At 31.6% G+C, this 17,024-nt stretch overlaps 1 protein-coding gene across 1 annotated transcript in view; it reads right to left on the bottom strand.

The window, feature by feature from the left end:
- Window positions 1-319: 319 nt before the first annotated feature.
- Window positions 320-17,024, bottom strand: part of lin-28 (protein lin-28 homolog) — a 119,178-nt gene continuing 102,473 nt past the window's right edge. Inside the window, exons 2-4 of the mRNA XM_075376416.1 lie at window positions 11,890-12,035; window positions 8,060-8,232; window positions 320-587 (exon numbers count right to left, since the gene is read on the bottom strand). Coding sequence (XP_075232531.1) covers window positions 320-587; window positions 8,060-8,232; window positions 11,890-12,035 — 587 coding nt within the window. The remainder of the gene's footprint in view (window positions 588-8,059; window positions 8,233-11,889; window positions 12,036-17,024) is intronic.

The following is a 17,024-nucleotide window of genomic DNA, read 5'->3' as shown; positions in this document are numbered from 1 at the left end:
CATGATCCAAATCTTTGAGTCTGATTTGTAAATTTTGGTTTGCAGTTAAAAAATATTACAGAAAAATTTAAGGAACTTTTTTTGAGTATTTCTTACGTTATTTTTCCACAGGAAATATTTGCTTTGTATTCTCAACACCAGGTTGTTAAATTTAAAGTTCTTTCTAAAATTTATTATAAATAAACCTATGAATAGTTATTTACCTAAAATCGCCTTATCATGTATTAGTTTTCTTAACTTATTTTAAGGGAATAAAAATTTTAATGAATTTTCATACCGAATGGTTACCTTAAATTTATTACTTTACTTAACTTCTTATTTACTTAGTTGTTGTTTTGGATGTAATGCCTGGTATACTTTCATCTGGTCCCACCTGTCCATTGTTTTGTCCATCAGAAGATGTACCAGCACCTGCTTCTGATGTTTGTTGTTCAGTCCCTTCAGAAGATGAATTAGTCTTTTTATTACGTTCAGGACAGTCTGCAATTAAATGATCTTCCGATTTACAGTGATGACATCTTTTTGGTTGTGGTCCTAAATTACACTTTGCTGCAATATGATTAGCAAATTCACCACAATTATAACACCTGAAACATAATATTATTTTTTTGTTATTACAAATAGATTTATTTATTTTTTTGTATATAATTTATTTTATAAAACGTAAAATTGAACTGTTTTTCTTTGTATTTTTGTTTAACAGGACACATATATGTTTGTACTTATAAACGTTTGTACTTATAAATGGATAGGCCTAAATTTTTAAATTATTTTATACTGACTATATGTAATTAGAAATACAAAAATTTATCTACAATTTCCCTTCAACTTGAGATGGCTGGGCAGTAAGCAGTTGCATACATTAAGTAATCTGAAAATAAAATCAAAAACAAGCTTTATGGTGGTCAAAGTATATGATTTAGTTTAACAATCTAGGTAATTATTAAGATATTTCATTTGGCTTATAATTTAATTTTTCTTTAGGGATCTTTATGGTAACAGAATCTTCATGGAAGGGCAAATAACATGACTCAATTAATAGATTGTAACATAAAAAAAACTAACAACACAGTTTTCTGATGCATGGCTTACATACAATGTTTTTTTTTTGTTTATTTAATTCAATGATTCTAACTAAAGCGCGCATGCATACCATATTTAATTCGTGCAGGTGTGCTGGTACTAGCAGTGATGGTCGGCACCAAATAAACTAATGTAATTTCATAATGTAGATAAAACAAATTTTGCTTGGACGGTTGGCAGACTGGTGTAGCCGTAAGGCTTAATGCACCAGGTTTCGAGTCAACCTGGCTATTAAATTGGAGATCCAGCCAGGCCGAATTACTTTATTACACTTAAAAAACTGTTAAATAATATTCAGTTATTTAATTCTACTGATCACTTGTGGCACTGCAACATAGCAAATGACTACAACAGCATTTTTTGGTGTGGGAGTGCGATTTTGCAAAAATTTTTTTGCAGTTATTATTTTTTAACAGTTAACTCAGCGTCAAATAATAGGCAGGCAGGAGTAGGCTTCGTGATGAACAAGAAGATAGGGAGGAGAGTGGAGTATTTCAAGACGCATAACGATAGAGTCATTGTAATAAGGATAAAATCAAAACCTAAACCGACAACAATTGTTAACGTCTATATGCCTACAAGCGCCCATGATGATGATGAGGTAGAATGTGTATACGAAGAGATTGATGAAGCAATTAAACACGTAAAAGGGGATGAAAATTTAATAATAGTTGGAGATTGGAATGCAAGCATTGGAAAAGGCAAGGAAGGAAATATAGTGGGTGAATACGGGCTGGGCAAAAGGAATGAAAGAGGGGACCGACTTATAGAGTTTTGCACGAAGTATAATTTAGTAATTGCCAACACACAATTTAAAAATCATAATAGAAGAATATACACTTGGAAAAAGCCAGGCGATACTGCAAGGTATCAGATAGATTATATCATGGTTAAGCAAAGATTTAGAAATCAGCTCGTTGACTGCAAAGCTTACCCCGGAGCAGACATTGATAGGGACCATAATTTGGTGATAATGAAATGTAGATTGGGGTTTAAAAACCTGAAGAAAAGGTGTCAGATGAATCGGTGGAATTTAGAGAAGCTTGAGAAAGAGGAGGTAAAGAAGATTTTTGAGGAGGACATCGCAAGAGGTCTGAGTAAAAAAGATAAGATAGAAAATGTAGAAGAAGAATGGGAGAATGTTAAAAAGGAAATTCTTAAATCAGCAGAAGCAAACTTAGGCGGAATAAAGAGAACTGGTAGATAACCTTGGGTTTCAGACGATATATTGCAGGTGATGGATGAACTTAGAAAATATAAGAATGCTAGTGATGAAGAAAGTAAAAGGAACTATCGGCGATTAAGAAATGCTATAAACAGGAAGTGCAAACTGGCGAAAGAAGAGTGGATTAAAGAAAAGTGATCAGAAGTGGAAAGAGAAATGAACATTGGTAAAATAGACGGAGCATACAGGAAAGTTAAGGAAAATTTTGGGGTACATAAATTAAAATCTAATAATGTGTTAAACAAAGATGGTACACCAATATATAATACAAAAGGTAAAGTCAATAGATGGGTGGAATATATTGAAGAGTTATATGGAGGAAATGAACTAGAAAATGGTGTTATAGAGGAAGAAGAGGAAGTTGAGGAGGATGAAATGGGAGAAACAATACTGAGATCTGAAGTTAAGAGAGCATTAAAAGATTTAAATGGCAGCAAGGCTCCTGGAACAGACGGAATACCTGTAGAATTACTGCGCACTGCAGGTGAGAAAAGCGATTGATAGATTATACAAACTGGTGTGTAATACTTATGAAAAAGGGGTATTTCCGTCAGACTTTATAGTAATGATACCAAAGAAAGCAGGGGCAGATAAATGTGAAGAATACAGAACAATTAGTTTAACTAGTCATGCATCAAAAATCTTAACTAGAATTCTATACAGAAGAATTGAGAGGAGAGTGGAGGAAGTGTTAGGAGAAGACCAATTTGGTTTCAGGAAAAGTATAGGGACAAGGGAAGAAATTTTAGGCCTCAGATTAATAGTAGAAGGAAGATTAAAGAAAAACAAACCAACATACTTGGCGTTTATAGACCTAGAAAAGGCATTCGATAATGTAGACTGGAATAAAATGTTCAGCATTTTAAAAAAATTAGGGTTCAAATACAGAGATAGAAGAACAATTGCTAACATGTATAGGAACCCAACAGCAACAGTAACAATTGAAGAACATAAGAAAGAAGCCGTAATAAGAAAGGGAGTCCGACAGGGATACCTTGTCGGACTTACTTTTCAATATTTAAATGGAACTAGCAGTTAATGATGTTAAAGAACAATTTAGATTCGGAGTAACAGTACAAGGTGAAAAGATAAAGATGCTACGATTTGCTGATGATATAGTAATTCTAGCAGAGAGTAAAAAGGATTTAGAAGAAACAATGAACGGCATAGATGAAGTCCTACGCAAGAACTATTGCATGAAAATAAACAAGAACAAAACAAAAGTTATGAAATGTAGTAGAAATAACGAAGATGGACCACTGAATGTGAAAATAGGAGGAGAAAAGATTATGGAGGTAGAAGAATTTTGTTATTTGGGAAGTAGAATTACTAAAGATGGACGAAGCAGGAGCGATATAAAATGCCGAATAGCACAAGCCAAACGAGCCTTCAATAAGAAATATTATTTGTTTACATCAAAACTTAATTTAAATGTCAGGAAAAGATTTTTGAAAGTGTATGTTTGGAGTGTCGCTTTATATGGAAGTGAAACTTGGACAATCGGAGTATCTGAGAAGAAAAGATTAGTAGCTTTTGAAATGTGGTGCTATAGGAGAATGTTAAAAATCAGATGGGTGGATAAAGTGACAAATGAAGAGGTATTGCGACAAATAGATGAAGAAAGAAGCATTTGGAAAAATATAGTTAAAAGAAGAGACAGACTTATAGGCCACATACTAAGGCATCCTGGAATAGTCGCTTTAATATTGGAAGGACAGGTAGAAGGGAAAAATTGTGTAGGCAGGCCACGTTTGGAATATGTAAAACAAATTGTTAGGGATGTAGGATGTAGAGGGTATACTGAAATGAAACGACTAGCACTAGGTAGGGAATCTTGGAGAGCTGCATCAAACCAGTCAAATGACTGAAGACAAAAAAAAAACAGTTAACAAATGTACGTAAGAAAAAATATAACCTTAATTAGGTGAAATCTCAACATACTGAGGGTGACCTTGCTCTACAGACGCACCGCACCCCCTTGACCTGTTAAGTTGAAAATTTAATGGCATCAGTGCCCCATATATAGAATTAATCTGACCAAGTTTGGTCGAAATCGGCCCAGTAGTTCTGGAGATATAAGGTGATTTAGAGGCCAACACCAAACACACGTACATATGAACATTAACATCTGGAAAATTTCCATCTGGTTTTTTTTGGGTCCTTAGGTATAAAAATGACAAGATCCAGTGAAAATCGCCTATACCCAAATCAGACTGATTACAATATTTTTCCTTCTAGAGCTACAGCTTTGCTATACCACTAGATAGGAAATTAAAATTTATACATCTTTATTTCAGTTATATTGAATATATGTATAACTTGGAAGCAAAAATGTAATGGAATGATTTAATATTTTTACAGTTTTTATCTCTTCTTTATCTTATGTTCTCTGTATACTTATATAAAAATTTACTTTTGCAAATATCTTATATCACATTTTTATTGCTTACAACATTTGGCACTGAAAATCACAGAATATGACTATTTTTATAGTGGACCAAATTACATTTGGTTCAGATTTTCAATAAAAAAAATAACATTTTCAAGCAAAAATGTTTTATTTACATCTATGAAATTATAACCTACCTGGTTGGTCTAACGATATGCAAATAGTTGTTATACACTGTTTAACAGTTGTTAAATTGCATTAAACAGCTAATTTTCAAAATTCAAAGCTTTGAGATTTGAATTACCCAAGATACTGGTGTACTATGGGTGGTTGTGGGTTTGAATAACCATACATCTCAAGAATATTCAGCCTGAGTCAAGGCTACAGTTCATTTACATGTCATACACATCATCCTAATTTCATTGAGTCATAGGGTTGCTCAGTGAACAAGATTGACCATATAGCAATACACACATTAGTAATAGAAAAGTATCAATTTTTTTCATATTAATCTGTATAATCTAAAGTGAATAGTTTCAAAGAATTTAAATTAAAGCTTTTGCATGAGTGAACCTATTTAATAGAAAATTAAGCAGTGTGGAAGAATGTGTGGTGTTACCAGAAGCTATAAACAATTTAATAAATTGCTTCTGGTATCAATATCTCCTAGTTGCATTTATAAGTTTTATAACAATACATTAGAAAATATAGGTGGAATGATTTTGTGAATTTTTTATGTTAAAAAAAGGTTATATTAATTAAAGCATCAGAGTGAATTTAGTTGTTTTACATTTTTTATTTATTCTGTATCTTATAAACATTTGATAATAATTATTATTTTATAATATTTATAAAAACATTTCAGTGTATTATTTAATTTGATATTACTTAGTTGAAATACAAAACAATCAACAAAATATCTTTGTTTACCATTGCATCCATCTTTTTTACATTGGCACCAAGATTCTTGGTATTTAATTTGTCAAAAGAAACAAAAAAATTAATACATAACTGCAATTTAATTGGAATTACTAATCAATCCATCCCTTATATTTATCTAGTTGTGTTAAGATTAAACTGGACTACTAATTCTAGTATTATGTAACTAATTGTTTTGTGTATATCTTTTCCTCTGAAATTGAATTTAAAACAGTTTTTATGTGATAATTAGCTAGAAAATATTGATTCAGTTGTAACAGTATTTTGGCCCTTTATCATGACTAGTCATTGTTTGTAGTTTTTCTATATAGTACATTTTGACTGGATATCAGTGAGAGATTCTTTATTTTTTATTTACAGATGTGTGTGTAAGTCAACACATTGACACATTTAACTAAACAACATTAAACAACCAAACACATTAAATCAAATCAACACATTATATTATGTAATATGTGTATACTAGAATTATTTACAGGATCATTACCATTAATATTAGATCATCAATTATCTGAATATTCATCAACCAAACAATCTGTTAACTGAATCTGATTTTTCAATCAAAATGTAACTGAAATAACTTATAACGTCTAGCATTTTATTGAGGCATTTCAAAGCAAAAGAATGTGGCTTTTGTTACAGTCAAAATCAATTTGATCATCCCACAAGAACTTGTCATCTAATAAAACAACCAGAAATTTCACTCTGTGGGCCACAGAAGTACCAGTGTTATCATTAATGGGAATTTTATCTGTGCAGTTAGCAATGTTACGTTTACCTGAGAAGCACAATGAACGTTATCCATATTAAACGAGATGGTTACAGTCCATCCAGTGAATAATTTTTTAAGCTGCTATTGTACAATTTTCAATTCCTTTTAAATAATTATCTTCAGATAATTATATATATATAGATACAATTGTATCATCTGCAAAAAGAGTATTATTCTAAGGTATGTAAAAAAACTTTTTGAGTTTGAATTTTTAAAAAAATACTTGTTTGATTATCTGTTGTAGTTTCAGAGATACTATTTTTTTTTAAATTGCTGCAACCTTTCTCTGTATTGTGTGGAAGAGATCATGATTATAAGTACTCAAATTTTAACTATGATATAAAGTCAGACCAAGTGATTATCATAAACATATCAAATTTACAGATATTGTGCCAAGTAGATAAAAGTTAATTAAATGTTATATTTCATACTTATGTTATTTATACTTTAATTTGAGAGCCTAATCTTTTGATCAATTAAGTGACAACACATTTTTTACATTAAGATGAGAAAAACAAAACAAAAAGCTTTAGAATGCAAAAAAAATTGATTGATACTAATGGTCTGAAGAATCACTGACAGGTGGAAGCAAAATGCCTGAATGCTACGCAATACTACAGCATTGTATAAAGGTATGGCCTCACATTGAAACATGCATCAAAAGGAACATCATTCTATTATTTGTTTTTTTTATGATAAATCGTTAAAACTTATTAAAATTAATATATGAATGAACGTTCAGTGTGGGATTGCATATATAATACTACAAGTGTATGAATGGAGTAGAATAATGTCTGCAACAGACTCTCTCATTCAGGCCTCATGAGTAGGAATGTTAGAGGCTACTGCAGCATTTGATACCATGATGAAGGAATATTAGCTTAATATTGAATTAAATAGTTACCTGTCTGGACTAAAAGATATTAAATAAACTATGTGTTGATGGTTGTGAGAATGCTATTTTTTAATGCTTTGAGATAGAAGATTATGGTTTCCTTGGAAGAACTGTAGCTGGAGATGAAGTCAGAGTCCACTACAACTAACCAAAAACCAAGAAATTGAGCAAGGAATAGTGCCTAGCTTCTTACTCTGTTTCTATGGCAAACAACCATTGGTGGGAAAGATTGACTCTGACTTTGTCTTAGATGAACAAGAGATCATTTTGGATTACTTCTTTCTCATGGCAGATCACAGCCACCAGTCCAAACTGGGCAGATTTCCTCAAATTACACCTATCCATGGAATCAAGTCAAATAATATGGACGTATGACAGAGCAAGTGTTTCCTTACAACATAACAATTTTCAGCTCCATACTGCCTGTTTAATTGTGAGCACCATTCAAGATATCTTTCTAGTGTCTTCCAAATCCACTATAATTGCTACACCTTTTCCTAGTCATTTTTATTTATTTGGACCACTCTAAGTGTAGAAGAGAAAGTCTCTTAGATCATAATAAGGAAGAGGTGGTACAGCTGCTATGCTTTCAGCTGAAAGGCTTCTTTCTAGAGATATTTAGAAATATCTAAAATGTTGGAATGCTTGTGTTGCATCATATCTTAACTAATATTTGTTTTACTCTCCCACCCAGGTTTAATTAAAATTTATAATTTCTATAAAAAACAAAATAATTTTACAAAATATTTTATTTACCTTATTTTTCGGAAGCGTTTTTTTGTTACAGGACGTCTATGTGATCCAATACAATCAGCACCTTCAGGCCCTGTGACTAGTGTAGCTTCTAAACCTTTGTCTGATACTTTACATTCAAATTCAATTTCTTCATCATCTCCAAGACTTCGAAATCCTTGCATCTGTACTACACTCTGTAAAAATAATTATTGTGAGAATAAAAATAAAATAGCATATACATCATAATATTAAGATAAATTTCCATAAGAGTAATATGAATTTAGGAAGTTCATCACATAATTTTGACAAATTATTGATAAATTCAAATATATTGAAATAAAAATATGTATGTATTTTCTCCAACAAAGTAAATAAGGATTACATTTTACAAATATATAAAAATGACATGATTAATCAGCAGTTTATATATATAAATATATATTCATTACATAATTACTTTGTCATATTTATTATCAAATTTCATCATTACTTCTTTCTATAATGTCTCCATTTTATTCTAAGAATATTTGAGAATATTTTATTTCTGAGTAGTTGTAAAAATAATTAAATTGAATGATATTGCTCTGTTTATTTAATTGGAATTTATGAATATGTAGTTACAAGTAGTACTATTACAAGCAGTTAGTTATACTCTGTTTGTTCTGGAAAAACTTTAGTTCTCTGTTGTGAAGATTTACAAGTAAGGTCAGGTGAAGGAAGTATAGAAAAATTAGTTATTTGGGGATTATAGTATCAGAGGGCTGAAAGAAAAGGATGGCAAAGGAAGCTTTTAGTAAGAAGAGGAGATTACTGTTTAGTAAAATTCTGAACTTGTAGTTAAGGAAGACGTTAGCCACCAGATGCTATACATGGGAGTTCTTGTTGTACAGATGTGAAGCATGGATGATGAAGACTTTTGGGTGAATTGAGATTTTTGAGATGTATATATGGAGAAGGATGAAGAAAGTAAGATGGATGGAGAGGAATAAGGAAGTAATGAACACGATTAAAGAAGAAAGAACACTTATACGGGAAGTACATAAAAGAAAATGAAACAGGTTAGAGAAAGTGGAATCTTGACAACTGCATTAGAAGGGTTAGTAGAATGAGAAAGGAATTGAGAAAAAAGAAGGATAAAGTTAATAGATGAGGTGAAAACTGGAAAATACAAGGGGACGAAGAAGGCTTGGGACAGCAGTGGCATACAGTACCTATCACTAGGCAGAACACTAGATCAGTGGTAGTCAACCTTTTTATACTACCGTCCACTTTTGTGTCTTTATTAGTAGTAAAATTTTCTTACCGCCAATCAGTTCCACAGTAATGGTGATTTATAAAGTAGGGAAGTAACTTTACTTTATAAAGCAGAGTTATAGCAAGTTAAAAGCATACAATAATTACTTACCAAATACTTTGTCAGACTTTTGCTGTTCGACAGAATAAATCTGTATAAAACAACTTACTGTAGGTAAAACTATCTTTTTATTTATACTTTGCATACATAGAAGCATGAAGTCTAATGAAATTATATGAATTAATTAAATTATAAATTAATAATTTATAGTTTTTACCACTTTTTGCAATTAATTGTGAAATGCGATAAGCGGCAATTAATCTGTCTTCATTCACTACATGTTGTTTTATAAGTGATGCAATAATTGTTGAACAATTATGAAGTTATATATATATTTCCTGAAAATATTCAATGGACTTGTCCTTATCATTTGGATGCTTTGTAGAAAGATGTTCTCGCCATTGACTTGGCTTCATTGCCTCATTGGATAATGTTTTATGACACAATAAACATATTGGATATTGTTTATTTACAACAGATTCTATGAAACCCATCTGCAGATACTCTGGCAAATAGCCATGAACGTATTTCTTTTTTTGAGAATGGGCTCACAATATTTTGTTTGAAGCTGTAGGCACGTGCTCATTCTCACAATCTAACTGCATACTGACCAGATGCATGAGCTATTCTGGGATGAGGTTCTTTTGTTTGTGGTTGCACTATAGCGCCATTTAGTTTTACTTACGTAACATGAACTAGACTTATGCGCGGGTGATACAAGTATATTTTCTGAAATTTTAATTGTCACAGGGAATTTTATGAAAACCTAATTTAAATTTTTTTAAATAATGCTATGAACATTTTTGAAAAAGTCAATTAAATTAAAAAAAAGGAAAGTGTTACAGTATCAGACAAAATCCCTGCCGACAACCATGAAGGCTGGAACGTCCACTAATGGGCGGTAGAGACCAGGTTGCTACTGCTGCACTATATGATGATACTATGAAGAAAATTTTCTAAAGGTTCTCAAAAAGTTGAGGAATTGATATATGGATGATTCAGAAAGGATTTACATATGTGAAACAAACAGAAAAAAAAAATTTATATGTCATTTTATAGAAAAACAAATCTGTTTGACTCCACAATAATAGTCTCGCAACAAATTTCTTCACCAATGTTGGCAACATACATTTCTAAATGGTTTCTTTCTGTAGTGGGAAACATATTAGTTGAGTCTCTTCAAACAGAAGTAGTATGATAATTTAAAATAATTTTCATAGCCTGTGTGGTTTGAATCCTTCAAATACCTTAAACTTACTATGCTGAATGTTCATGGACAGCACAATAGTTGATATATTTTTGTACCCTTATCAAAGTTAAAATGGTATCATCCTTTTTTGTAATAGATCATTCATTAATTGTATCATGTTTTTGGCTATGCTTAACATTGTATTCAAAGTTGCTTAAGATAATCAAATTAATACTTTCATTATCAGTAAGTTGTTAGTTCATCATTACTAAGGTGCTTTAGATTTCCTTGGTACCATTTCTAGCTTGTTAATTGGTTAAAAATTACCAACTTCATGTATTTAATAAGATAGCAAAAATGCTCTAGAAAATTAGAAGAGAATCAGTGTTGCAGGAAGAAAAACAGGTTAAAGGTTCATAGATGACTTAACATTTTTAGTTGGTATAATTCAAAATTAGGAGAGATTATAATTAATAAACGAAAATTAAATTAAAAAAAAAAAAAAAAAAACTAATGGCAGTAGCTACAATAATAAACAAGTTGGTCTACAAGGAAGAATTGTACTTGGAAGTATGTTAACAAAACATTACAAAAGTGAAAAAGAAGTAAAAACTAGAAGACACAGCTACGGAACCATTTAATAAATATAAATTATTATGTAGTAAGATAGGGTTGGACTTACAGAAGTATCCTGTAAAATGTTTTCTTTGAACTGTCATTTTACATATATGCAAAATTTGGGCATGAAGGAAAATGAAAAAAGAGGGTAGACAATGAAAAATAAAGAAATAACAAAGAAAGGAAAACAGGAGCTCAAACAGAACAATTCAGAATTTTGAAACAACTGGCTAAGATAAACCATGAAGGAAAATTATTGATTAAAACAATACTAGAAGAATTACAAGTATTTGCAAAGATGAAACATGAAAAAAGTGAAAACTATAGATGATTTTAAAGGAAATAGAAGTTGTGAATAATTCAGAAGTTTGATTAGAAGTAGAAGAGAAACGAGACAGCCATGGTTCAACTGTTGTTCCAAGATGGATAATCATGTGATGAAGGTAATCTATGTTATGCAGTGACTGTTAAAGAAGTTCCTTCGTATATTTTTGCAACATCAATATTGATAAATATTTTGTCAAAATGCATTTTAAGAGCAGAATAAGTAATAAATATCTATGCAATATTTGCTCTTCAGCAAACAAGGTTAATTTTTAAAATGTTTGACTATGTGATACCTATGAACACGTAATTAATAATAGCAACATACATGAAGTTCATTAAACTTTATATATTCTAAAAACAAACCTGATGCACAAATATATCTTGACCACCATCGTCAGGTGTTATAAAACCCCATCCTTTTGCAACATTAAACCATTTACATTTTCCTCTTCTTTTTTCTGCACCTACTCCTTCATCACCTATACTTCCACTGGTGCCTGCTGGAGAACCTATAATCAAATTAGAAGAAAAAAAATTACATTCAATTCACCTTAAGGATATAATTTTACTTATAGTGTATTGTACTTCAAGTACAATTGTATTTGGTTAATGTTACTGCTTTTCAGTCACTAATAATGTAATTTGATTTTCAGAACATTGTTCCCTCATTGGATTTTGATGTACTGAGTATTCCATAAGCTCTTTCCTTAATTACAAAATGGTACGAGTATATTGTAAGTAGACAAATGGTGAGTTCATAGCATTTTACTCTTATAAACATAAAGTTTTGGTGACAATATCATTTAACTTCGGAATTCATGACTATTATTGGTGGACCTTTAAATTCACGTCAGTTTGATTTTACGCTTTATTAAACTTTGATTTTCTGTTTGAAAAATATTTTGGAGCATAGGTATCCTAAATGGGTACTTTCTGCCCATTTTTATATTTAATTAAAAGAACAGCAAAAAATCCTAGCCTGTTTTTTTTTTTAGTCAGTTAATCTACACATAAATTTAATTCATTTACTTATGAAATGGTATGGAAATTTTATAATGTAAAGGGTGGAGCAGAGGAAATGCAAGTTTTTCAATATTGATAACTTCAGTTTTTTAATCATAGAAAAAAAAGTTTTACATTTAAGAATATTTTTATTGCATTTTCAAAATCAGTATACCTTAATTAGGTTCGGAAAATAATGTTAATAAGATGACGTCCTTTTTGTCAGATGCAAATTCGGAGCCTCTCCTCAAAGCTCTGCATGGCTTTCTCCAACATTTCATTCGACACAGCTTCAATTTCTTGACGAATGGAAATTTTCACGTCTTTGATTGTGTGTGGCTTGTTCATGTACTCTTGGTTTTAGGTAGTTCCACAAAAAGAAGTCGCAGATCGATAGATCAGGAGAGCATGCTGCCTAAGAAACATCGCCGAATCGCGAAATGACATGTCCAGGAAACATTTGTTGAACCACTTCAATCAATGCTCTTGCCATGTGAGCTGTGGCACCATTCTGTTAGAACCACATTTCTCTCAAGTTCACCTGATGCCTTTCCAGTTTTGGATGCAGGAAGTTGTTTAACATGTCAATGTAGGTTGCTGATGTCACTGTAACTGCAGTTCTTCCCTCTTCAAAAAAGTAAGGACCAACAAAACTTACCTTGGAGACACCCCACTACACTGTTACTTTCAAGCTGTGAAGAGGTTTGTGGTATAGTTCACATGGGTTCTTTGATGCCCAGTACCTACATTCTGTACATTAACGTAGCCATCCAAATGGAAATGGACTTTGTAACTCATCATTATTAGGGTTTGCATCTTCCGTAAGAATGACGTTCATTATGCCACAAAATTCTTTGCGTTGCACAAAATCCCTTTCAGGTAGCTGCTTGATGATCATAATTTTGTACGGGTGAAATTTGAGATTACTGTGTAAGATGGGATGAAGCGAACGACGTGACATACCCAGCACTACACCCTGTCGCCTAGCGGATCATTTTGGACTAGCAAGAACTTCCCTTCTCGCTCTGTTTACATTTTCCGGAGTTCGAACTGAACGGGAAAGGCCAAGTGGTTTTTTTCTTCATCACAGATCCAGTACTTCTAAACGCCTCTACCCATCAGAGTATGGCGTTTCGATTTGAAACTGCACCTTGACGTTCGACATTAAAATTTTAACGGAAAAGACATTGAACCGTGACCACATAATCATTGTTTCTAAAAAAAACTACTGGACAGCAAACACATGATGTTCTACACTCCATAGCAACTAAAACTGCAATAGTCTGGGCAGTCCTCAGAGGTTGCTGAAGATCAATAACCCCATTCGCTGCTGAGTATTAGCGGTTTAAAAAACATACATTTCCTCTGCTCCACCCATTATAAAAAATGATAATCCTGATTGGGACATTAACCCAGAACCTTCCATATGAAAGAAATGGGATGCTATCATTCTGTCACTGCAAGTATCTCAATGTTCTGATTTTGGAGGTGCATACACTATATATTTGAAAAAATTCTGGCAGAAGAAATGTAATATTTATTTCTGATGATGCCTGATCTTGTTAAAAAATTACTTCTGTGTGCATATTTTTCTCTGAGCTTTTGTTTATGTGTATCAGGACAATGTATTTTTGTTTTAATTATCTTTATTTTTCATTTTTGTTGTTATAACCACATATTAGATATTTTGTAGTGTTCACTAAAAATTAATATCAGAACAAGAATATTACCTGAAGAGAAAAACAGCAATATTAGTCATTGAAGATTGCTAAAGCAATTGAAAACTTTCAACTTTTAAACATTTTATTGAACATATTTGTTTCAAATTGTCATTTGAAAATTAATGGTTTTTACTGCAAAGTATAATGAAAAATCATTGCTGATATAATTTTCATACCAGTTGTGGAATGACACATGTAGCAGTAGTAGGTTTATATCTGTAAACTGTAATGTTTTTATAAGATGAAGTTAGAGTAAAATTATTAAAATACATGGGTTTAATTCCTTTTTGTGAGTACAACCATCCCTTGAGTGATGATATGAATAAATTAAAATGGTATATGTGTTTGGTTTGCTTCTATGGTAAACCTTGCTTATATCCATTTTTCATGAATGGAGCAAAAGTAAGCATAACGTCTTATGTGAGTGTAAAAGTTTTTTATTACACAACAAATGAATAGATTGCATTGTTGTCTCCATTTCTTTCTGTATTAGAGATTGCCATTTGTGATTATCTGCTGTTATCCTTAACAACTAATTCATATTTTAAATTAGTTAAACCTTGCTTGTAAAGAAACCTTACCATATGTATCCATGAAACTGTGCGACTTAGGGCATTTGACACTCTGTAACATCATACCTCCGATGTTAATGTTACTGAACGTGCAGAGTTGCACAGTTTCATAAAATAATGTATATCATACACATTAATAAAGTTTGCTTTATTACATTAAAAGGTTTATACATTAAAAGAAAGTTTAATAATAAGTTTTGCTTTAGAAATTAATCTAAATTTATATACATCATGTATCACAATGTTTTTCCGAGACTTTTGTAACCTGTTCTACTCATGAAAACAATGGAAAAAGATCAAATGAACACATGTTCTAAAAAACTTCGTTTGCGAATTATGGCTAGTGAAAGATTTTACTCAGATTTCAGCTACCCTGGTGAAATGAAGTCGCAGTGAAATTTTTAAGATGTTAATTTAGGGGCAGAATTAGTGATTTCTTATGATTTTTGACCTGAAAAATCTAATAAAATAGGTCCTAGAATCGTATTTTCAGTATTTTTTGAGAAATCTATGATGAAAACGAATAAACTGGGGTGAAAAAACCCTGTTTTTTATGTTTAACGTAGAATAACTTTGTTTAATGGGCAGTAAACACATAAACTTTTTAAAAAACGTAGAAAATTTAATTCAGAACAAAATGAAGTAAGTTGAATAAAACGAAGAAAGTTAAAAAAATTGGAATTTTATTTTGAAACGGTATATTAAATCGCATTATATGTACGTCTATAATAAATGTTCAAAAATGAGCCCGCCATTTTTAACACATTTCTTGGCACGCATTTGTATTGCGTTTGTTGTTTTTAGTTCTTCAGGGCTGTCATTAAGTTTTTCAGCCGTATCCATAATTCGGACAATTGATTCCTCACTAGAGTATACTTTTCTTTTGTATATAACATTTTTCATCCATCTCCAGACGCAAAAATCTAGTGGTGTTAGATTAGGCAATCTTGGTGGCCAGGAATGTGGACCTCCAAAACCGATCAATTTTTCAGGGACATGATGATTTAAGTGACTGCAAAACGGCTCAAGAGAAGTGAGGGACGCACCATCGAGCTGGAAGTATACTTTGCGTCTCAGCACTAGAGGAACATCTTCAAGGAGCTGCGGCATTTATTCTTGATAAAAATGCGAGTAGACATCAGCATTTAAGCGGTAATATGAACGATCCACACAGCTCATTGAAAAGAAGGCCGCACCATACATTAACGCTAAATCGGTGTTGAAAATTGCCTTCCACCATTTCACGAGGTTTTATTTCTGCCCATATACGCTCATCGCATAAGTTATTCACGGCATTCCGAGTGAAATCTGCCTCGTCGGTAAACAAAACATACTTAGAGGTGATTTGTATTCCACCAGTTGTAGAACTCCAAGTGAAGCGGACCGCCTCCTGGGTGTAGATGTCGAACTGACTGTTTACAATAAAGATAAAACTTGTTTTTTTTTTTTAATGTCCTTCAAACCATCGAACTCGAAACAATGATCCGTTTAGAAAGACGTCGTGTACTGACGCTCGGACTGCATTGATAATAATTTCATCAGTAACAGCGTCGTATTGGACAGATGTTCGTAGCTAATACTAAGTAGTGAATCTGTTTCCTAAAGAATGCGAAAGTTCGCGATAATTGTTGTAGGATCTGGAATCCAGCGATTCGGAAAATGTATTTCATATTCTACAGCAGTAACTGTAGCATTACCATTACACAAACCCAAAATGAATACGTATTCCTGTGTTGTAAATAAGTAGTACATTACTTCAATGGCAACCTGATCACGTTCAACCTAAAATTCACAGAAAACCTTCGCTAACGACCGCACAGTTCACAGTACCCGATATACAATGTTCTTAAAGAATTATTTAAACACTACACAGTATTGCGCATTGTTGATCAACTGTTGTTATTTTATCGCTAACTTTGAAATAATAATTTTTCAAATAGTTTATTGTATTTCTGTAATTAATAAAAAAAATTTATTTAAGATTTTTTTATTTTACAATTTTGTGTAATTTCTAGTTTTTTTTTTTAAATTTCTTAAATGCAATTTTTAACAGTAAATTTTTTTACAAATTTTTTACATCTCCAAAAAATGTATTTTTTGTTTAATTATTTTAATAAGTATTTTTCTGATAAATATAATAACGTAGTGTTTCTAAATAAGATTCAACATTTTCTAACTTTTATTTGATTTAATTAACTTATCT

This window comes from Lycorma delicatula, chromosome 10 (assembly GCF_047948215.1).
Source record: "Lycorma delicatula isolate Av1 chromosome 10, ASM4794821v1, whole genome shotgun sequence".
In the NCBI taxonomy this organism is placed as follows: Eukaryota; Metazoa; Arthropoda; class Insecta; order Hemiptera; family Fulgoridae; genus Lycorma; species Lycorma delicatula.
The sequence above is the reverse complement of the archived record's forward strand: the minus strand, read 5'-3'. Positions and strand labels throughout refer to the sequence as shown.